Genomic DNA, 22,101 nt, shown 5'->3' with positions numbered 1-22,101 from the left:
ATGTCACCTAGGGCTCCGTGGCCTGCGGAAACAGAACCTGTCTGCCTGGGCGCTCTGGTGGTCGGCTGGCTGTAAATAGTAGCGGAATTGCGATCTTTGGGGGGGTCGTCTCCTTCCAGAAAGATGTGGGAACCGCATTTAAAAGGTGAACCGCAAGAACCCGATGCGGGGAGTGAGGTTTCCCGGCTCCCCGCACCGCCGGCGCCGTGCAGCCGGCGGGGGGAGCCCTCGGCCCGGGCGGGACCGTGGCTGGGGCGGAGGGAGGGAGCGGAGAAGCGAACCAGGCACCTCCGTTTCGTACCCAGCTCACGGTTCAAGGTCAGGGCTGTGTAAACCGCCGCACAAAGGCTCCTTTCAGGAGCCGCCACGCCGGCTTCGCGGCCGCCCGCACGATCCTCCATTCAAGCGGTGACCCCCGCGGGGCCGGCGTGCGCGACCCTGGCCCCGGGGGAGCCGCCACGCCGCCCGGCCCGGCCCGGCCCGGCCGTGCGCCGTTCCCGAGAGCGGGGCAGGGCGGGCAGCCGCTTCGGGCAAGCGGGGCCAGCGGCAGCGGAGGGCCGGTTGCCACCCGGTCCCGCAAGCCGGCGGAGCTCCCTGCCTGCCCTCCCCTGGCCCCGCCCCTCCCGGCGCTATTTGCATAGTCCCCGCCCAGCTCGGATTTCACTGGCGGAGACCGTCTCCGCCGGCCTCGCTGATTGGTTGTTCTCGCCGCAGGTCATTTGCATGCGGCGGGGCGCCCGGCAGACCTGCGGCGGAGAAGTTGAGTGGGAGCCGCCGCCAAGTGTCCCGCCGAGCGGCTCGCGCCGAGCCCGCCCCGCCCCGCGCCGCCGCCCCGCGTCCTCCGCGGGCCCCGCGACCTGCCCGGGCGGGAGGCGGCCCGGCGACCCGGGCCCCACCGCCGGCTGCCGCCAGCCCGCCCTCCTCCCTCCCTCCCTCCCTCCCTCCCGAGGCAGAAGATGGCTGAGGGCAGCCTCCCTGCGGGATGGAGGTAGCTGGCCCTCGGCGGAGCCGGCGTGCGGGGAGGGCTCCTTCCCGCCGTGCTGCAAATCCTCCCGCGCCGCTGGTGGGGCAGGCGGCTCTGGCTCGGTAGGCGCAGGAGGGATCTGTCCCAGCCTCACTTTTCGTGCTCTTTGCGGTTGGCTTAACCCGTCTTTCCTATGGCTGGGATATACAGCTCTACTCTGAAGACCCTGGAGGATTTAACGTTGGACTCTGGTTATGGGGCAGGGGATTCCTGCAGGTCCCTTAGTCTCTCTTCTTCCAAGTCCAACTCCCAAGCCTTCACCTCTTCTCAGCACAGAGGCAACTGGTGGTACTACTCGGGCTCCATGAACAGTAGGAATAACAGCTGGGATACCGTGAACACTGTTCTGCCGGAAGACCCTGAGGTTGCAGATATCTTTTCCAAGTGCCCTAAGCTGCCGGATCTAGAGGAGTACCCTTGGACTGATGAGGACATTGGAAAAATACTCAGAAAAGGGAAGGGAGATGGCAATACCAGAACCTTTTCTCAGGAAGCTGTCAGGCGGCTCTCGCAGTTGCTGAGGCGCGCCTTGATCAGGGTCTCCAGGGAAGCTCAGCGGCTCAGCGTGATGCACTCCAAGTGCACCAGGTTTGAGGTGCAGAGCGCGATCAAGCTCATCCAGAGCTGGTCGTTGTCAGAAAGCTGCGTCTTGGCGACTGTCAAGGCTCTCTCTTTGTACAGCATGAGTGCTGGAGACGGACTGAGGAAAGGTAAATCGGCTAGATGCGGCCTCACCTTTTCAGTGGGGAGGTTCTTCAGGTGGATGGTGGACACTAGGATCTCAGTTAGGATCCATGAATATGCAGCCATCTCTTTAACCGCTTGCATGGAAAACCTGGTAGAAGAGATTAAGGCTAGGGTTTTGGCAAGTCAGAGCCCAGATGGTGGAGGAGGGGAGATCTCGGCTGAAATCCTGGAGATGGTTATCAACAACGATGCTGAACTTTGGGGAGTGTTACAACCTTACGAGCATCTCATCTGTGGGAAAAATGCTAACGGTAAGATCTAGCTTTTGCAATTGTTAATCTTCATACCAGCAAGCTTTACAGTAAAATCGTCAATTTCTATGGACTTGGGGTTTTTTTGGTTTTTCTGTTCATCTGAATTGCATCTTGGTCGTGGTTTGTGTGCGCGTAAAGCAGACAAGATGGTTTTACCAGGCAAGAATGATCCTGCTTTGCTCTTAAGGTGTACCAGTTTATAAAGATGCAGAGGCTGTGGGAAACCAAGCCCTGTTGTCTTAACAAATGTCTCCTGACTTTCTACCAGCTGCTGTTTTGAGCATTTTTACTGTAACTGGCATGTAAACATGCTTCTCTGTAACCGTAAGATGAAATGTGCTTTACAAGCTGCTCTGCAGAAAATACCACTGTTGTTTTTAAATAAAATGTATAGTGAGTACCTTGCAGTTTCATCTTAAAGATGCTATTCCCACATGCAGCCTGGAGAGGGAAAACAACATTAATTTTTTTTTTTCTTTGCGGTAGTAAAATTCGGTTTCTGAGCAAAAACTTATAACTGCACGTTACTTAGAGTTCTTTCCAGTTTAGCAGAAACCTGCGTTGTAATTACACTCGTGCAATAAACAAGAGCTTGTGCTTGGCTTGCCAAAGTGAGCATGTAGGATGGTGCCTCAGTAATGAGAATTACATAGCATTAAGATACTTACCTCTGTAATTTGTTTAGAAAGCAGACTTTTTGAACAGTTAAGCAAATAAGCAGATAGAGGAATGTTGGCGTTTTCCTGTGAGACTGAGACAATTTGAAAGGCTTAAGTCATGACGGTTCTGTTAAGAAGCTACACTGTTTATTTTGCATTGTCACACTGAGGAGTACCATATTTTTTCACGGAAAACAGAGAAACGTTCAATTTGGAAAGCTATTCTGCGTGCCACACACAGTTTCATGACTCTTGCTGGCCTCATCGTTACGGTCAGATAGTCCATGCATAATACCCTCCTGATTTAACTCTTTGTAAAACCAAGCGGCTTGGTCCTCTTCAAAAGATAATCTTGTAACAAGAGACAAGTAAAGGAGTGGATTTTCTTTGTGGAAAAAAAATATCCCTTAGGTGAATGTTAGTAATGAAACACTTTGTCGGAGAAGGGCCGACTCAACTTCTGCTCCTGGGGTGCATTGATTTCCTGCAGTTATCCTACACCAAAGCAATAACGTCGTGATTCAGATCACTGGTAGGTAGGTGCGGTGACCGTCCCCGCTGGGTCAGCCTGGCTCAGGTTACAACGTAAGAGGATGGCCGCTGTTGCGGTGCTCACAAAACCTCTCTTGTGCGCTCTATCTGCCCTCCGTCCACTGACAGTGTTACTACGTGTATGTGAAAAAAATGTGAGGAGCCCTTTGGGATGTGCTCTGGGCACTGGTACAAGACATAACTGTAACTTTAAAAGTCAAACATAGACATCTACTTTTTTAACTACAAGCCCTTAGATGGAAGACTGTAAAGGTATGGGGATGTCTTGTCCTCTGCCAAAACACTTGTCATGATTTTTTTGTGTGCCGTGGGGGTATTTATCGCCAGGGCTAAAAAGAGGACTGGGTTCCCTCTCTTGTTGCTTATTCAGGGAAGCTGGAGTAAAATATTGTCGTTCTGTAAAGTAAAACACGCGCTTCAGCTGTTCCCTGCTCAGTGCTTCTGCCACACAGCTTCTGTGTGTAAAATGGAGAGGAAGAGTCAGTCCCTCACGGAGCTTTTTTTTTTCTTAAGAGAAATCTCCTTCTTGGAAAAATTGCAATGAATGAATGGAAGCTGGTGTTCAATGGAAACATGAGTGACTGTGCAGGGAATTGCTTATAAATATTCAAACCACCAAATGGTCAGTTATGATAACGCTTGTGTAGTGCAATACCAAGCAGTCACTGGCCACAGAAGGGTTGGCTTCTGTTGCCTCTTTTGTTGTTCTTGTCTTTCGGATCAATTCTGTCAATAATTGAATGCATTTTTTAACTCTGAAAATTGAATGAAACTGCACATGAAGGTATCCTGTGATTCCTGTGACAGTCTGTCACTAGTATTTTGTCTGACACAAGTCAGTGACTCTTCCAAATAGCTTTTCTTGCAGTTGTGAGACCACAAATGGTTCTATATGGACGCAAAAAGCTTGGAATAACTTCTTTATTCTTTCTCCCTGTAGGAATTGTAAATTAGTAGCATTCACATCATTCTCCACAGAGAATGCTTTCAAATGATCTTGTCTTCTACATTAATTTAAATGAGGTAGATCTAGTGGTAAAATAACTGGATTTATTCCAGTATAAGGAACAGGAAAACTTGCTTTACTGTCTTTTTTTTTTTTTTTCTTTTATAGTAAGAACATTTTAATGGAATACTTGCAAATTGTGAACTTGGCATATGTTTGCTGGGTTTTGTTTTATAGCACAGAGTTTGATGCTAGAGATAAAGAGCACTTAGATGTTAAGTTCTAACTGCAGTCAAGCATTGCAATCTCTGGATGAAATCCATGGCAGTGTACTATGCAGAAGATTGCACTGGATTATCATAATGGACCTTTCTGGCATTATGATCTATTGAATACAATTTTCATTATTAGATCAGGATAGCGTGCTGCTTTGGAGTCTAAGAAACAGTAAGTAAATACATAAATCTTTGTAAATTCTCAAGAGACTGAGGTTTAGACCTGTATTTCTTCAGTGACTAATCTCCCATCAAAGACAGTAGTCCAGTCACTGTTCTTAAGGCTTTGGAGGCTGAAATCTTAATATTCTGTATTGTAACAAACATGTTTTAGTCAACACCTGGTGTGTGAAAGGTAAAGTTTAAAAGTCTGTAATGCTTAAGGGGAATTTTAATATTATTTTTAAATAAATAATAATCTGTGGTTTATTTATTTATTCGCCCTTTCTGTGAAGCTGTTCTGTAATCAACTATTTGCTACTTCTATGAGATGTCTTCTGCTGTTAGCGTGAGTTCTGACTTCATGCTTGGGACTCAGTCTCTCTGCCTTGGAAGGAGGAATGTCATCGGCGCGCGTGGTCGTCAGGAGTTCTGTAAAGCTCTCTGGGTGTGTGAATGCCTCCAAGGGCGAAGTCTTTTCACACAGAGTCTAGGTGGGATGTTGCAAAAATAACGCAATGCAAGCTGGAACGAAAAATGAAACAAAAGCAGCAAAAATGATAAGCAGCTACTGAACAACATAGTAACGGGAAGGTAAAAAAAAGTCATGTAAATTGGGATACATGTTTTGTTTTCTATTTTTAATTAGATGGAGATATATGATATGCATGGGTTTGATATAGCTAAAGTGGAGAAGGCATCTGGTAGTTCCACAGGGATTTTGAGACATGCTAATTTGGAATATTAGAGTCTATTCATTTAAAATGTTTGTTGTGAGACGAGGAGAAATATGAACTTACCTTGGAAATGTGGTTCTTCTAACTTGATGTTCCTGTGTTTGACTGGTGCGTGGTTCATTAGAATCTGAACTCTCAGCACTGCAAATACGTTTTGATATTATGGCCCTAATGACTACGGCACTTACATTGTACTTAACTATCTGGTTATTGCCGAGCACTCCTGCAACAGCCCATACACCTGCTGTGCTATTTAATGCATCAGCACATCCTGGTGTTCTGCAGATATAAGTGTTGACAGATGTTTTTGCAAAAAAAAAAAAAAAAAAAAAAAAAAAGAAAAAAAAAAAAGAGGGGAATTTAACTTGGTAACACTGTTTCTTCACATACCTCTTAGCTGAAACACTTGAAGTTGTCTGGGGACAAACTAATCCACAAATCAGCCTGTTGATTTGCTCAGCTGATGAGTAGTGGAAACAGAGTCTGAAATAAGCTCTACTGTGTCTTGAGACATCTTTCTTAGAAAGGGGTTGAAGGGGGAAAATGTGTAACCTTTCCTCATGGTAGGAGGGAATGATTTGAACTGAATAAAATTAGACCAGCGATGAATTTTCTTCTCTCTGATACTAAACGCTGCAGCACACCCTACCAAGAGTCCAGCATGGGCTTTGGATTTAGTATCACTAACTAACCCCATTTTCTTTTATCTTTCTCACTGCAGTAATATAGGTTAAAAATTATAGCTGATTTTAACATGGAGGATTTTTTTAGAGCTATGCCATTATAATAATTCCTTTTTATAGTTATCAAAATGGTCTGAAATAACTTTTTTTTATTTCAGTGTAGTCATGGTACTGTACTGAAATCCAGCATGAAAAAAAATTATGATATTTCAATAAATAGAATGACCTTTTGTTATCTGAACTGAACTAACTGTTCTTATAAAGAGCCTCATCAATTGTAATAAGCTATCAGCTTCACAACTATTCAGGAAAAAACTGCATGTTGGAAGGGGTGCACTTTGGGGAAGAGTGCTGCAAATGCAATCGATAAGCTACGCTGAGTAGAAATACGAGGCTTGTACAGCAAATCATTAAGAAAATCAGAGGCACCTCTGTCTTCTGTGTCATCATATCTGAAGCAGTAGTTGGAAGCAACGTTGCTTCCTGGGAATTCCTGGGCAGGAATACGATAAACCTACGCGCACGTTTCTACGTTAGACGAGCTGGTTGTAGCCGTGATCCTACTCGAACTACGGCTTCGTTCACCTCTGTATGCATGTATCCCCAGCATACCTTGTATGCTTCTACTCCTACACATTCAACAACTTGGATTTACATCCGCAAACCCACAGGGACAAATTCTTTAAGCCTAAATGTTAGTGCTTGTATATACACGCTCACCTCTCCTACAAACACAAACCACTAGATGCACAATTAAAAATACAAACATCTGCAGATATGCATCTTGTTTATGTTAAAGGGTAGATCAAGTAAAGCTATTTTTTTTTCCCTTATAGTGGCTTTTATATGTGTGTGTGTGTATATATATATATATAATTTCATTTAGTGATAGTAAAGGAAAACTTCATTAATGAAGTAATAATGCTGTCTTAAATTAATCCTTCAAATTGCTGATATTACACCATGGCAATAAAATTTGGGTCCTTTCAATTCAGTTGGTTAAAGAGCAAGTGCTGGAACCGCCTCAGTGTATAACTACTAGCAGAAAATGCTGATATTTGGATTTCAAGTGGAATCGGTGTCAGTGACAGCTTATCCCTGTGAAACTGAGGCGCTAGGCCTGTGAAGAAGGAACCTCTTGGAGAGAAAAGTCTGACCTGTTGTGTTGAGTCTGAAGTCTGTTGTTACTGCTAAAGCCAGGGGTTTGAACTGAGCGAATACTGTTGAGGCCAGGACAGAATTTTATCCTTGGTATGTAAAACCAAGGGTTTTACAAGTTACAACAGAGTTTTGTGGGTTTTATTAATTTATTTTTCAGGTGAAAAATCAAGCTGTTCTAGCTCAAAGTTTAGCAGTGAACACTTGTCCAATATTTGGGGTGCTCTTCCATGGGTTTTTTGTGTCTGCAGAAAATGAGCAATGAGCTTTGAGTGTTCATAGCCTTAATAACAAAATATGATATGGCTGATGTCATGTCTTCTGATATTGGAATAATTGAAATTAAATTGTCTCATTTCCAGTTGGAAGATCTTGCAGCGTACAGTCAGCTAGTCTTTCTGAACCGAGCCACCAAAGCGTTGGGGGTTTTTTGGGTTTTGTGGTTTTTTTGGTTTTTTTCTTTCTTCCATGTACCCCATTTAATTTCTTGTGTGATTTGAAACCTAAACTCATCTGATCTGGGGAGAGCTGATGGTTGTTAGTGAACTTCCCTGACTGACCTCTAGCATTACAAATTGCCTCCTCCTTCTTGAGATCAGCGCTCCCCCAGTGCATGGATGTTGTGTATATTCTAGCTGTTTTGAAATCTTAATCCTACCTAATTTGGGGCTTGCCAAAACTAACTGTGATAGTAACATAGGGTGGCAGTGAGTTTTGAATAAATTGTGTTTTGATAATGGGGTTGAGATGAAAGATTTTTTTACGCTGAAAAATCTTGTTTGGGTATTAATGTTATTGTAATGTTTTCATGTTGTAATAATTTATTTCTGCTTGTGTGCCTGGTATGATTCAATTAGTCTAGTTAATGGTCCATTTAGAGCTGCCTTCCTTAGCGGTTTCATTTTTCTGTCCTTTTCCCTAGCTTGGTGTTGTAATGCAACACTGCAAGGGACACGTTTAAGCTTAGAAAGCCCCCTGTTGTATGAAATGTAAGCAGTAAAGTACTGAACATACTGATTTACAATAGACTGTATAAAATTCATTTATTACACAATTACCAAGTTGCAGAGGAGCATGGGCTTAGGACTCAAAACACTTAACTTCAGAAAGAACTGAAGCTCAAAAGTGCCCGTTTGCACTTGGAAGCTTAAACCCAAGATCTAAAACTTTGAACTAGAAGTAAGTTCATTTTTAAAAAGAACTCATCTTAGAGCAATGTAAGAAAATGGAAGAATAAGGCCAAAGGTAATCTTAATCTTGTGATCTTCACTAAGCTGAGATGTTGTCCTTTCCTAAAGTAAAATGAGCAGGTGTTTATCTTGAGCAATTTGTCCATTGTGCCAGCAGAATTCAAAAGAAGAGAAACAGAAGCTTCTAAACACAACACAACCACTAGATACTCGGCAGTGCCCAGCAAATCCCTCGGCAATCTTTGTTCTTCTGAATGTTGGAAACAAGATCAAAATAATTCTTCATTTACATTTTAGCTCTCATTTTGCATTTAGTCAATGCTAAGCTTTTCGAGTCAATGTACGTGGTCCTTATTTATAACCATTTTCACATTGTTGGAGGCTCAGGAGCCCTGCTTTGCAGTCTTGCACGCTGGACATGAAGAAAAACCTCTCTCATTGACTGAGTTCTACCCCACCAGTAGCCAACAGAAAAAAACGTCCATTTGCTCCCATTTAACTCCGAGAATTCAGGCTGATGAACAAAAGAATAAACCCAATCATTTCTGATGCTCTTCTTGTTTTAATGGGATTAATTTACATGTTATTTTGAACATAAGTGCCTAACACGACATTTGGTTAAATCTAAGCAAGCCTGAGGCAATGGTAAAACCAGTACAATGGTGGCTTCATGCTTGCTTAATTTACAAATTGGGACAAAAATGTTTCAACAGAATTCCTTCCCTAGCAGAACAAGAGCTACATTTAAAAAAAAATAACTGCTGGACCTTGTTGAGAGCATCTAAGTCAATTTAAGGATTCCAAGTTGTGCATTTGAGTGAGAGCCTTTTAAAGGGAGTCGTCCCGCTGGCAGCGCAGGCCTTGTCACAGGAAAGCAATAATGGCAAGAGGAAAGGATGCACAAATGCTGAAAGGTTTGTTCCTTTCACCCAAACGCATCCAGACTTGCCTTCGGACTTAGGTCACAAACCAAGCTGGGGCTGTGAGCTCATTCTGGTCCGTAGGAAACGTTTGGCTACAGCGGGTGTGACTTTGGTATGCCTGGCAACTGGGGCGAGGAGAGACCAGCGCTGGGACAGGCCAGCTATGGGCAGGGCACGGCTGAGGGTTGTTTGTCAACCTGTAATTACAGTGTCTGCTTGCAGCCTACTAGGGTGGTGGTTGCAGCTTTTGTGAGCGTGGAATATGCGGGGTAGAATTAATAGGGTGAAAGTAACTTCTGAGGGAAGGGTATGCTGTAGCTGCTGCTGTCTTCAGGAGTGGAAACTAAGGATCAGTCCTTTCAGTTCAAGTTAAATGGAATTCTGAGCTAGAAAATCCTTGTCTAATAAAACCTACTTGCTTGTGTGTTACTTACAATTCCAAGGGACTTTGATCTGCAAACTTCTTCCTCATCTGCTCAAAACCTGTTACTTAATGATGTGATTTCATTAACTATAGTCTAGCTGCTGGTTTTTGTGGTGGTCCTCTAGGAGGCAGTTGTTTGGATTGGTCTTTACTATAATCTTAACATGAAACATTTCTTTGAAACAGACATTCAGCGAAGCCGAGACTGTGGGCTGTAACCTGTGAGGATCATTAAATCCGCTCACAGGGATTGCTGTGAATGTACTTTACCTTCCTCCTGTTGACCAAGCAAAAACTGTCCGGCGTTCTTTGTATGGGTTTGACCCAGACAACTCAGATTAGCTGTAAGCCTGAGCACTTGTCTGTCTTGTTCTGGTTGTTTAATTATTACACGTGGATTGTTTCTTTCTTAAAACTTGTTTGATGTTCACCAGGCTACTTAACCTGCTTCATGTCTGAATTGAGCAGAATACCAGCTTCTGGAGGAGGCTGCAAATTTCATTTGGTCGTCTGTATGAAGTGCTTTCAGGCTGTGGGGTGGTAGGGGCAGTAGAAGGTAAAGCACCTTCTTAACCATCTTGGGTCAGCGTACATCGTTCGCGTACGTCATGTGAGGCTTTCTCTCTAGGCTAACGATGCTGTCTTACAGTCAGAATATGCATCTCCGTTTGTTTGCTTATCTTAGGCACAAGTATCGAGTCAGCTCTTTGACAAGCTTTCTGCTAGGTTTGTGAAATTGAAATCTAAGCCCTGATTATTTTTTAATTATTATTACTTTATTAAAAAAAACCTAAAATTGAAGAGGGCTAGGGAAGTTTCCAAGTGACCAAAGTGATGCTTTTTTGTAGTGTTACAGTGCCACAGTAGTCTATCAGGAGGCTGCATTTGGCTCTCCCTGTCCAAAAAATGAAAAAGTCTTGACATAAGCAAAAAAAGAGGAAAACTGTGGAAAATGTGCTTAAGTAATTGCTATAGTTTTTGTGTAGTGACACCAAAATGCTTGAGATGATTAAGGGTATTTGTGGTATAATCGTGGCCTAGAGACTAAGAACTGAAGCCAAATAAACATTTCAGACCAGCTTTTCAGTTAATGCATGTAGATTTATAACAACTGATAAATTTGCTATGGGGCTATGCAAGATCAAAGTAAATGTTGTTTATGATATTTCAGGGATGAGAGGAAAGGAATACTATGGAAGACATAATCTGCTTGTCCCATTCTTTAGTGTTTATAACATTACAGTCCATGTTGGATACTTCTATTACTTTCATTTCTAGCCCAATCTGCAGTCTGTTGCCTGGGTCCTGGAGAATAAAGAAGAAAATACGACGGCATGTTTATGCTGGGACTTGTACATTAAAAAGATAAACATGCCGAGGCATAATTATGTATTATTTTCTTGACCCTATATAGCTCTGTTCTTTTTCCTGATTAATGTCAAGATGACAGTGAATAGATTTTCTTCTAATATTTACATTTTATTGCTTGTGAATAAAGGACACTACTCTTTCAGCTGAAGGGCAAGAGTTGAATATTGGCAAACAGCTAAAACAGGGAATTAGGCCAGTTTCTCCTCATAGTCTTTCTTCAAACTGTTTTGGATTTTTTGATGTTTTAATAGAATTCAGTAGAAATCAATTTCTTGTTTGCTTGTTTTATTTAAATGACTATGTAATACCCCACGCAGCACAGACTGATGTCAACATCAGTAGATTAAAGCAAAACCCAGTTTTCCAGTTGCTTTTAGGCAGTTCACTCATCTTTGACTTTGATTCCACTTGGATGATCCACTGATGATCCTGCAGCTTCCTTTAACCTGAGATAGTGTGTGCGTCTCAGCAAGCGTTGACTTCAGGTGTCTTTTTGGAGCGTTTTATTGGGTGCCGAGTTTGGGAAGAACCGGTGATGTGAGCCATGAGAAACATTAATGGCCTGCGTGGACACTGCGAGGTTGTCCTCAAAAGTGCTCATCTGTTCCTGCATCACCAATGGTTGAGAGGTTTTCTTTTTGTTTCTTTTTCAGTCTTTGTGCAATTTCCTGAGATAATACCACAGGTCTAACCAAAACGCTAGGGGTGGATGGATGTTGTAATAATACAAGAGATAATATATAATGAAATGTATTTCCTCTGTGGGGGCGGATATAATTTCTGGTTAATTGTACATTGAATTTCTGCTTTTTGGTTTGAATATTATCTTCCCTCCACCCCCCACCCTGTTTCGCGCTCAACTTGCGCTGGCAGTTTTGTTTAGTCTAGAGATCATAAAAATTGCTCCAGAGTTGAGCTGATACAGTTTTATGATGGTCTTAATGTGGTTTCTAGTACTTTTAAGTTATATCAAATTTATAAGGTGTCTTTGGATATTTTCACTAAAGTGATAGTTTAACTTGGGGGGGGGAGAAAGAAAACTATAACAGCAGGCAACCAAGGCATAATGTCTTTATTAGTTGTTTTTAATAAACCATTTCATTCTATTGTCAATATATAAAGACTTTTAAAGCTTGTCTGTGGGCTCTTCCCCCCCCCAAGAAGTGTTATGAAAAGTTCTCTTACGCTTTGGCAGTATACGTGGAAATTTTGGCTTGAGTGAATATCAGTTTTGCTTGAACTTACAAGATACTTGAGGGCGATGACAGTAAGATCATCAAGTAGGAAATGTGTTAGAATCGTCGTCAATGAACTGCTACTGAAAACAAGCTCAGAATCCATGCGAGAAGTGCTGCTTACCTTAAAGTTTAATCTTGCTGGAGCCAAAGGAATAATTTCCATTAGTTTTAATGGGTTTTTGATCGGTATCCGGAACAGGCTTGCGAATCTCTTGGTTCTGAATAATGCTTCTACCTGGTGTGGTGTAGGTAGAAGAAGAGAAAGACAGAAAGTCAAGAAAATGGATCAGTTGTGAACTAGGCTTGAGGTAAATAAACAGACTGTATTTTTTCCCCAGTGCTGAGGGACCAGGGTGTTTCATTATGGAGTAAAGCAGTGGCTGATGGATTTTAGTCTGCGATTCCTTACAATAGCAAAGGAATGATTTTGCTTATCAGAAAAGACTGGATTCTTTCTGAAGCAGTCGCCTGGGCTCTTCCACTGAAATCACTTGGCTTGAGGCCACGTGTTTGTCTGAGGTGGTTTTGTTTGAGTACTTTGTAATGAACGTCAGGGCTTTACACCTCGAGGTGGGAGAAGCTTTGATGGTGACTGTTCATTCCGTGGAAAACCTGGACGTCCTGTCGTGTGTGCTGGGGGCAGGGGGGATTTAAAGCATCTATACACAGCGATAGCTTTGTAGCTGTGCCTGTGAGTGCAGTGTGGGTGACTGGTGCATGTTCTTGTTAATATTATTCCTTGAAAAAAAAGTGTATCCTTCCCCCCATTACCCCCCTGGCCACATTCTCTCAGGGTAATGCCAGATGCAGAGTCTCTTATTAAAGCCACTCAAGGAAGATTCGTGTTTAACGTTACATTTTCCCGATGGAAAGCAACCCTGGAATTGTTTCTGGCACCTTCTCCCTGTATATAGAATCTTAGGTCTTGTATTTTTGTTGCAGACATGTGGAAATGCAGCTTTTGTCATAGGTTATTTTGTGGGATGACGTATGTGCTGCACACCAATAAATTTGGGGAGGGGACTGCTTTGCTTTGTTTTTAAATGGTTGCAGTGACCTGCGACCTGCTGGAATTGAGTGATAAAACTGTGTGAATTTTCTTCTACCTTTGACAGCAGTTCAGAACATCATTTTCCTTTTATAGTATGATGATGTATATGTAAGGCTGTGTGATTGTGGTTTTTTATGTTCGCTGCAGAAGGCCAGAGCTTCCCTAAGGCAAGCACAATTTATAAATTAAAATGAATATAATTTATTAGCATGAAGGCAACTCTTGCCATATAGCCAAGACTTAGATAATGCATATGTTATGGAAGAAGATACTAAATTGGCACAGGGCATTTGGCCTACCACCATCTGCAGAGCCTGCGCTCCAATTTTCTGCTGTTGCCACGGGCTGCAGACTCAGACAGGAAATCATGGTAGGGTGGGAAGGGGTCCAAAACATACACAGCGAGTATAAGGTTTGCAGTTAAAAGGGAGTCAGAGAACAGGCTATCTGTTCTACGAACAGGCAGTGCAAAGTAAAACTGGCTCGCGTGTGTGCGCGCGCACACGCTTTAAATGTCTTTTTATATTTTATATGCTCATTTTTTAAAAGCTTGAATTTTTTCCATGTAAAGTAACGTGTATAACTTCAAATGATCCATTTATGTACGAGGGGCCTGATTCAACCCTCGCTTAATTGGCCGCGCTGGTCTGAAAGAAGAGCAAAGCAGTGGAGAATCAGGCCCCTGATGCACATGAAGTAACCACGCCGAGTTTTGTCTCGGGATGTCAAACAAAAGAGCAGCCCCCTGCCTCCGCTTCTTCCCCTGGACTCGCCACTGCTTTGGGATTTGCTTTTGTTTTCAGGCAACAAGGCCTGGCTTCTGTGTACTAGTCAAACGTACAGAGTATAGCCATAGGCTCTGGGTATGGTCTGTCCAGAGACAGGGACGCAGAAGGTGTTTGGTTAGCGGAGCTGGATCGCTTCCTAGCGCTGGGTAGATCATAGGGTCAGAGTTATCAATGCATTTTCTTTGAACTGCAGGTTGAACCGGAATAGTGGGGATGACTTGCTTTGGAGAGCAAACAGTTTTCTTATCTCTCAATGAGAGAGTAAGCATCATAATCTAGAGGTAACGAACTGCGCTGTTTGCAGAACTTCTAGTGGTCTGAAGAGTAGTGTGCCACTGGTCAACTTATGCTCCCTTGACAGATGATGGGAGAGAATGATTTCTCCATCAATTGGTAATTTAATCTTTGTATAAAGATGTTTCTTAACTAAAAAAAAAAAAAAAAAAAAAAAAAAAAAAAAACAACAAAAAAAAAAACAACAAAAAAAAAAAAAAAACACTGAGTGTCATGCTAGTGACATGTTCTGGACTGAGAGAATAGGAGCTCAGCAAACTTCTTGTGGCAAAAACCTGAACTAAAACTTTTTCTCACAGGCCCATCTGTGGTTTTTAATTCTGACTGAAGGGAACTGTACAAGAGGGTGGTTTGTTCTCTGGGCATTTTCCAACCATAGCTTTTATTTGGCTGTAAGAGCTGCTTCCTGCTCGCCTTAGTTGTGTACGTAGTCCCTTTTCAGCTGCGTGGAAGAGTGGAACTGTGAACAGGAGTAAGGTGAGGTTTGCGTGTTAGAAAGCCAAATGCTGCTGGATGGAATGGTGACCTATCTGCCAAGAATGAGACCGAAGCTACCAATTAATCCCATTTAGAAATCAAATAACTCAGGTAGCATTTAACCCTGGGGCTGGGATCAGTGAATGAGGCAGTCTGTTTCATGACCCGGTATCTTCCAGTAACTGCTGCATTTCTGTGTGTAATGTAATCTCAAAAAGACTTGCTGATTTTTATTTTTTATTTTAAATAAAATCTGACTGGAGACAATTTTCAAATTGCGAGCTGTCTCAGCCAAGCCATCTGCCCGAGTCTTCAGCAGTGCATTGTATTTCTGAAAAGCGTTCTAGTGAAACATCATCATTCTGAAAAGTTTGAGCTGATTCTACATTAAAAGAGGTGATCCAAAAAGCTGCTGCTGATTTACATGTGAACACTGCCAAGTATTTCTCTGATGAGAGTACATAACAAAGAAGTGCTCGACTGATTGAGTAAGGCTGATTTGAACAATCTGTTGTGGATTATAGCTCCTTCTGATATTCCACAATTGTGAGAAGCTACTGTCACTTGTATTTTCAATCTGCGTTTCGCTTAGAGGTGCAAGATCTTTTGTCGTCAAGTCCCTTGAGCCAGTTGTGAGGGGACGTACAATATTTCTGGCTTAAAAGCATTCATGAAAGTTGCATGGGCTAGCTTCATCTGACTCCATTCACCCATAGCGATGTCTAGAAGACAACAGAAAAGTTTGATTTGATTTGACTTAATTAGGGATCGCTAGACAAATTCTAAATTGACTTTTGGGTCTGAATGTGGATATGAATTAAGAATCGGCTGCTCTCTTAACCTTGCTATTTTCTTACCTGTTACTACGGAGTTTGCTCGGTGAATATCTGTAAAAAAAAAAAAAAAAAAAAAAAGTACAGTATTCATTGTATGGGACTGGTTCATCTGAGGACGCTTTTCTGTTGTTCAGGGGCAACAGGTTACTTTCTGGGCTTGTTATGTGATGAACAACATGAGCTTTAAAAGACTCGTGTGGGAGTGATTTCTTCTACTTTTTGTGATTTGCTGTTGAAGAGAAATGAAGCAGCTTTATATAAAGCAGCTGCTTATTTTGGAACAAAATCAGCATAACACATTAAAGAACCCATTAATCACTTAGCTTGACCTTAATTTATTATTTAAAAAAAACTTCTTGCATCTATTGTTCATGTCAGAATGCCAGGGATGCTAAGAAATATGTGTTCAGATCTACAGGTTAAGAGCATAAAATTAAGTTTTAATAGGGAGCAAAACCACAATGGATTCCTATTGAAGTATTGGCTCTCCTTTTACTCGTTTTTAGGAGTAGAAGGCGGCTGTATAAATACCTGCACAAATAAAGACCTGCTGTGAACTCTCATTTTGTTCCATGATTGCCGTGTGTAAATTTTTGTCCTGGGATAGTGGCTTCTTCTCTTTGTTCAATCCTTGCCAACACAAAAGTCCTCACTTCCCTGCAAGTCTTTTGGGAGGGGAAAAAAGAGGAATAAACCAACTTCTCCATCTCCCCTCCCCTCAAAAATCCCAACTCTCATTTTACAAGAGAACCAATTCTGTATTTAGACTTTGAGTTCCTTGGCGCAGTGTCTTTCTTACGTATCCCTTCTGTAGCCATAATGGTATCAGAAGAGCTTACTACGTTATAATCGTGTTAACTTGTTGCAGAGATTTTTGAGTACTGTGGATAAATGGGTCAGCCATTAAAACCTAGATTAGTTTTGAGATGGAGGAAGGGGTCAGTAGATGACTTTTCAAAAAGATTGAACGATTTGGTCAGAAACCTGCTCTGTGATTGCATAGGAGCATGATACCATTGGCTATTCCCGCAAACCAAAATGTAATCAGAACCACAGGATCAAGCTTTCGTTCAGCTTTTCAGGAAGGTACTCCGACAGCATTTTCATTTTATTAGGAGGGTACAGTCAGGTTTGTGGTGTTCGTTAATATATAGTAGTTCCTAAAACTGGCAGCCTTAATTGGATGTAACAGTAGAAGCATAGGAGGTGAACCAGAATGAGATCTCTTGGGGTCTGAATTGCCTCCTCCCTTAAAATACGCATGGCTTGTCGCAGTGAGTAGCTGAGGTAAAGAAAAACTAATAATTTTGTTTGAATACTGGCATTCATGTAGCTATGCTAATGAGCTGTATTCTGCTGTCCATCCTACAGATTAGGGACCGGACTCTGAGCTTATTTTACATCTGTAATGGCTTCTGTCTGCAGTAGAGCTCGTCTCAATGCACGGTGATGTAATGGATCAGGATCTGACCTCTTTGCACTGCTTTCCCACAACTGTTATGCAGCAAGCACACAGCTGCTCACAGAGTTTTTTTTCCAACTGGCTGCTTTGGGAGACATTATTCTTTGGCCTCAACTTCCTAACGCGAGTAATCAGCCACTCTTTGGTAAAAACATTCAGACAGAGCCGGCAGTGGTGCTGAAGGCGTTAAGCATCGCTTAAATATTTGGTTCTGCTCAAAATGTTCAGGCCTTTAATGAATATTGGGTTTATTTTTATGGGCAGTGAATTATGTGCTTCCTCCCTCCCTTTGCCCCTATCTTTTCCTCAGCTTATGACAAGCTAAGACAAAAGCAGCACTTAAGAAAGGAATGAAGTGTTTCATATAGATATATCTTGTAGGCTTTTTTTTTTTATTAATGTTATGGATACCTGCTCTGTTACATTCGGCGTTCCCACTGACATCAGGGAAGTTGCATGGCCTAGCAGTTCACCGCTTAGTGTTTTGGAATTTTTTTTTCAAGTATCTTTGATTCATTGTGAAAGTACTGGGGGGGCGGAAAAACCCACTGAAACCTGAGACTAGATTTCGGGCAGAAGCAAACCTCACGGCCAGACTTCAAACTCTTGATTTTGAAGAGGTATCTGGACAGTGCAAATACTGATATTCTCATCCACTGCAATAACATAGACACCATAGCTGTAACGCGGTTGAGAGAGCTAGAGGAGTTTGCAAGAAGCTCCTTTCCTGTCCCCCCCAACCAGTGCTGAAGGCACAACCTGCCTGATCATTTTAAACTTAGGAGATGGGGAAAGTAGGATCTGTTGGTTATAGCAGACTGCAGACTTGGATTGGTTGTCATTCTTTACCACTGACTGCCCTTTTTAAAGTTGCAGTCACTTACATGAACACTGCCTATACGTACTTGGAAAATTGAGTCGCTCTGCTCTATGCAAGTGGAGAACTGAGAAGTAAGTATTTTAGTTTCTCTGCCTACTGCATTGTGATGCGGAGCGTTCACAAACCAAAGACTGATTCAATATTTCTTTGGAAAATGTGGCTCTGAACACTAGCTGCCCCTCCTTCCTTACGCCAGCTGCCCAGGCAAACAGGTACTGGATTATGTCTTAGCCTTACATAACCCTTAAAAACAGAACGTTACCTACAAAAATTAACGGACTAATATTATATGGGTAAGCAGTCCAAGAGAATTTTATACCAATTAAAATAACAGTGCTGGTGACTGTGCAAGTTTCAGTGTACCCACACCGCTTTTCTTCCCTTTTCTTCCGTCTTTCATTTATTTTGTTTCTAGGTTATCAACTTTTGAAGAGAGTGGGGTGGAGACCAGGACACTGAAGGTTACTTTGTTTAGTTCTTGAACAAAGCTCTTAACAAAACTTGAGCTTTTAAAGTAATTAGTAAAAATAATTAATCAGACTTGTCACTTTCTCTTCTGTGAAAATGTTGAGATTATGCTGAAGTGTTCCTCAAAGAGGCTGGGTCCCATTAGCCAGCAGTATCGGTTCTGGATGTGGGGTCCCCTCTGAGGCTGGCAGTACTGGTGGAAAAAGAGTAGAGAGTCATCTTCTTGACGTGCTTACAAACTCTGCAAATGTCAGCAGAGGGGATCCTGACTAATACATTTTATTTACCAGTGAGGTATAGACTGAAAGTATTGGTATAACCCAGAAAATGGTGTTCTCCTGTCTTGAGTAGTGTAACTAAATGGAGTTTGCTAGTAGCAAGAGGAAACTTGCTCCCTACGTACAAATTCACGTCTGTCTGTCTCTAATTGAAGTAAACCCTCTCTGAAATTGCTACCCAGAAATGACCTCACTAGGGTTGTTTGCTCAAGCTCTTGGCAATCCGTTTTGAATACTCAATGCAGTAGCCAGAAAGCAGCAAAACCCCCTATAAGCTAGAGAATAAATGAGATGGTGTTGTCCGTTTTACCAAAATGCTCTCTAGTTCTCTGCTTTTAGTTAAAAAAAAAAACCCTTAAAATAGTATTCTAATGTTGCATTTATTAGTTACACCTTGCCATGTGAAATCCAAAGAAATGACTCTAGATGGAATGCTAAAATGCCAGAGGTTAACTGTGCTTCAGTATTTCGTATTAACCTGAGTAACGGTAGTAAACTACTTAAATACAAACATTAGGAAAAAAAATCCTGCGCTATTCTAAGTCTGTTGCCAGTGAGTATTTGAATTTAGGTAACTTCATGCATGCGGAGGTAGACTTTATTTTTCCTTCATCAGTTAAAATAACAATAAAGCAGAACTTGGTGTATTTATTTAATGAAACACAGGATCCCTGCCCTGATGGTTTTAATCAGTACCCTCGCTATGTGGTAATTAGGGGTTCTCTCCCGTGGTTCTGTTTTTACTTAACTTTCAGAATGTGTAGCCAGTTCAAGTTTCCAGAGATACTTGCAACTAACGTTGCCTCATTTACATGCAGATTATCCAGAGGGGACTCTTAAACACACACTCACGTTACAGAAATGCAGACGTTTTCAGCACTTTCTTATTCAGTGAACAGTGTTCTTGAGTGAAACGTTATCTTTTGTGAGTAACTAGCGCATTCCACTCTGCGGATGTGACCAGCTCTTTCATTTCTTGCACAGGAGGATTCGGAAGCTGAAGGGGGCTGAGAGCCAGGATTGCCTGCTCTCCGATGTACAGTGCTGCTAATTTAAAAGTACACACCTGAAACCAGGTTCAGGCTGTAAATTTGCCACAGAGAAGCCCTATATGCAATGCGGTTCAAGAAATGGGCCGTTGCTTTCTCTGGCCAGGCAGAGCACATCAGGGGAAAAGAGGTTATAGCAGGCTTCTCGTCTTTATGCTTAATAGCTAACTCCCTAAAAGTGGCCTGAGAAATGTTCGTATTTGTGTCTCTAACTGTACAGCTGGGTACCGTTTGCTTCTGGCAGTTACGGAATCACTGGAGACGTGAGGAAATAGAACAAATATATAACATTTAAAGCTCTCTAAAACAGCTTCCCTGCATAATATGCGATGTTAAAATACTAGGTGGCAGTTTGGTCGTGATATAAAAGTTTTATTGGTATGAGTTTGGGCCAGCCATGTTAGTCAGGGAGCCACTACTGAGTTTTCAAGTCAGCCGAAATGTGTGCTAGTAAAACCCTCTTATAAAGCAATACAACCTCATGCAAACTCCCTGTACGACTACTCATCTGTGTCTTGGGATTTAGCTAGCGGGATGTTTGTGATGTGAGTCTCAGTGGCTGGTTTGTACAGGTATACTGCTTGTAAAGCCAGACAGGAGCGAGCTTCTCCCAGTCTCTCCTGGTCCCAGACTTTAGCAAAGGGATTACAGAGAAAGCACCTTTGCATTATGCCGAAACCTATTAATTAAACCTTTCTCATTGCAGAACTGAGTCTTGCTGCTAATTCCTTTCCCTTCCCAAGCATTAATATTAAGAGGGAACTCGTCAGGTTTTATCCAGCACGCCATGTACTTACAACTGCTGTAGGATCAGAAACGTGTCTCATGGTGGGTATCTGGTGCCTCTTTTCTAGGAGCAGAAAAATCAAAAAAGCCTTCCCCAAAACGGGACCATTGAAGCGATGAAGCTGAGACGGTGGGGCTTGAGTTTGGGATTGCGAAAGAAAAAAAGTTCTGTTTTACTGTGCGCTGTGCACATCTTAGAATAAATTAATCTGAGAGATTAAAACATTTTGGTTACAGATACAAGTCAGTAGCCGGAGCGATTGGGGGTCAGAACAAGAGGCAGTTGGCCTGGACAACTGGCATATGAGCAGTGCTTCCTAAATGTGGGTATAAACCCAACGGGTATTAAAGGTCTCTGAGACCATGACTATGGCTAGAATAACTCCCCCCCTGCTTCTTTAGGAATACTGGTAATTCTGAAAATGCCCTTGTTGTAGAAACGCAGTGTTAGGATGAAGGTGTGTTGCGTTCTGATTGCAGTGGGATCTCTTCTTATTTGTCTGAGAAGCTGTTTAGATTCCTAGCTAAATAGATCTTTCCAGGCTTGTTCACCCACTTCTTTGATCTGGCTTGGCACTTTTCTCTTTCATTCTGTTGTAATTTTTTTCTTTGCAGCTCAGCTGTTCTTAATCATAACAGTTTATGAATTTGGGTACGTACTTCAGCTCTGACTTTGAAAACGAGGGGTTTCATCTTTACAGTTTTATCATAAATAACAAAATTAAGAAATTGGTAATAAAATGTGCTTTAAACAGTTTCGATAGGAAAGCATGTTACCATGCATTGTGAGAAACCTGTTTAACTGGTAGCAGCAGCAATCTACTAAAAGCAGCTTAACTTTAAACCTATGCTTACTAAACACAAAAAACCCTGTATGCTTATAACAAACGTAATTTTCTTTTGCGAATAAAATATGGATATGTAAGTTCTTCTAAAAATAAGGTTTCCTCTTACATGTTGCGGAAGAGCTGGTGTGTGAATACAGACTGGAGTTTGGAAACCTGTATGGAGGTAGAGAATGCAAAAAAATTGCTCAAAACTCTTCCCCTCTTTCATACTCCTTGCCCAAAAAAAGGAAAGGATGACTGAGAATGAGAATTATTATGAGCAAACAGTAGGGAACCCAGCACTGAAAGGATTTACTGTGCTGGTGTAGCGCTGTAGCTGTAGTATACTGTACTCGCTGTAGCGAGTTCTGTAGTAGCATCCCATGAAGAGCACAGAACTGAGAGAGGGGGGACCAGGGGTGTCTCCTGCTTTCCAAATGAAGGATCAGATATTATTCCTGCTTTTATGTTGTCTGAATGGCCAGTTGGTAATACTTAATCACTGGATGCAATCAAAATGTTTGCAAATCTCTCCAGGTTTGGCCACATTGTTCTCATGTGAATG

At 42.2% G+C, this 22,101-nt stretch overlaps 1 protein-coding gene across 1 annotated transcript in view; it reads left to right on the top strand.

Moving 5' to 3' along the window:
* Positions 1-1,157: 1,157 nt before the first annotated feature.
* The window catches only part of ABTB2 (ankyrin repeat and BTB domain containing 2), a gene marked incomplete at its 5' end in the record, with an annotated part of 131,275 nt that continues 110,331 nt past the window's right edge, over positions 1,158-22,101 (top strand). The window contains one exon of the mRNA XM_082317878.1: positions 1,158-2,022. Within this exon, the coding sequence (XP_082174004.1) occupies positions 1,158-2,022 (865 nt within the window). The remainder of the gene's footprint in view (positions 2,023-22,101) is intronic.

Source organism: Platalea leucorodia, assembly GCF_965183815.1.
Source record: "Platalea leucorodia genome assembly, chromosome: 7".
Taxonomy (NCBI): Eukaryota; Metazoa; Chordata; class Aves; order Pelecaniformes; family Threskiornithidae; genus Platalea; species Platalea leucorodia.
Note: the sequence above shows the minus strand (reverse complement) of the source record. Positions and strands in the feature narration are given on the sequence as shown.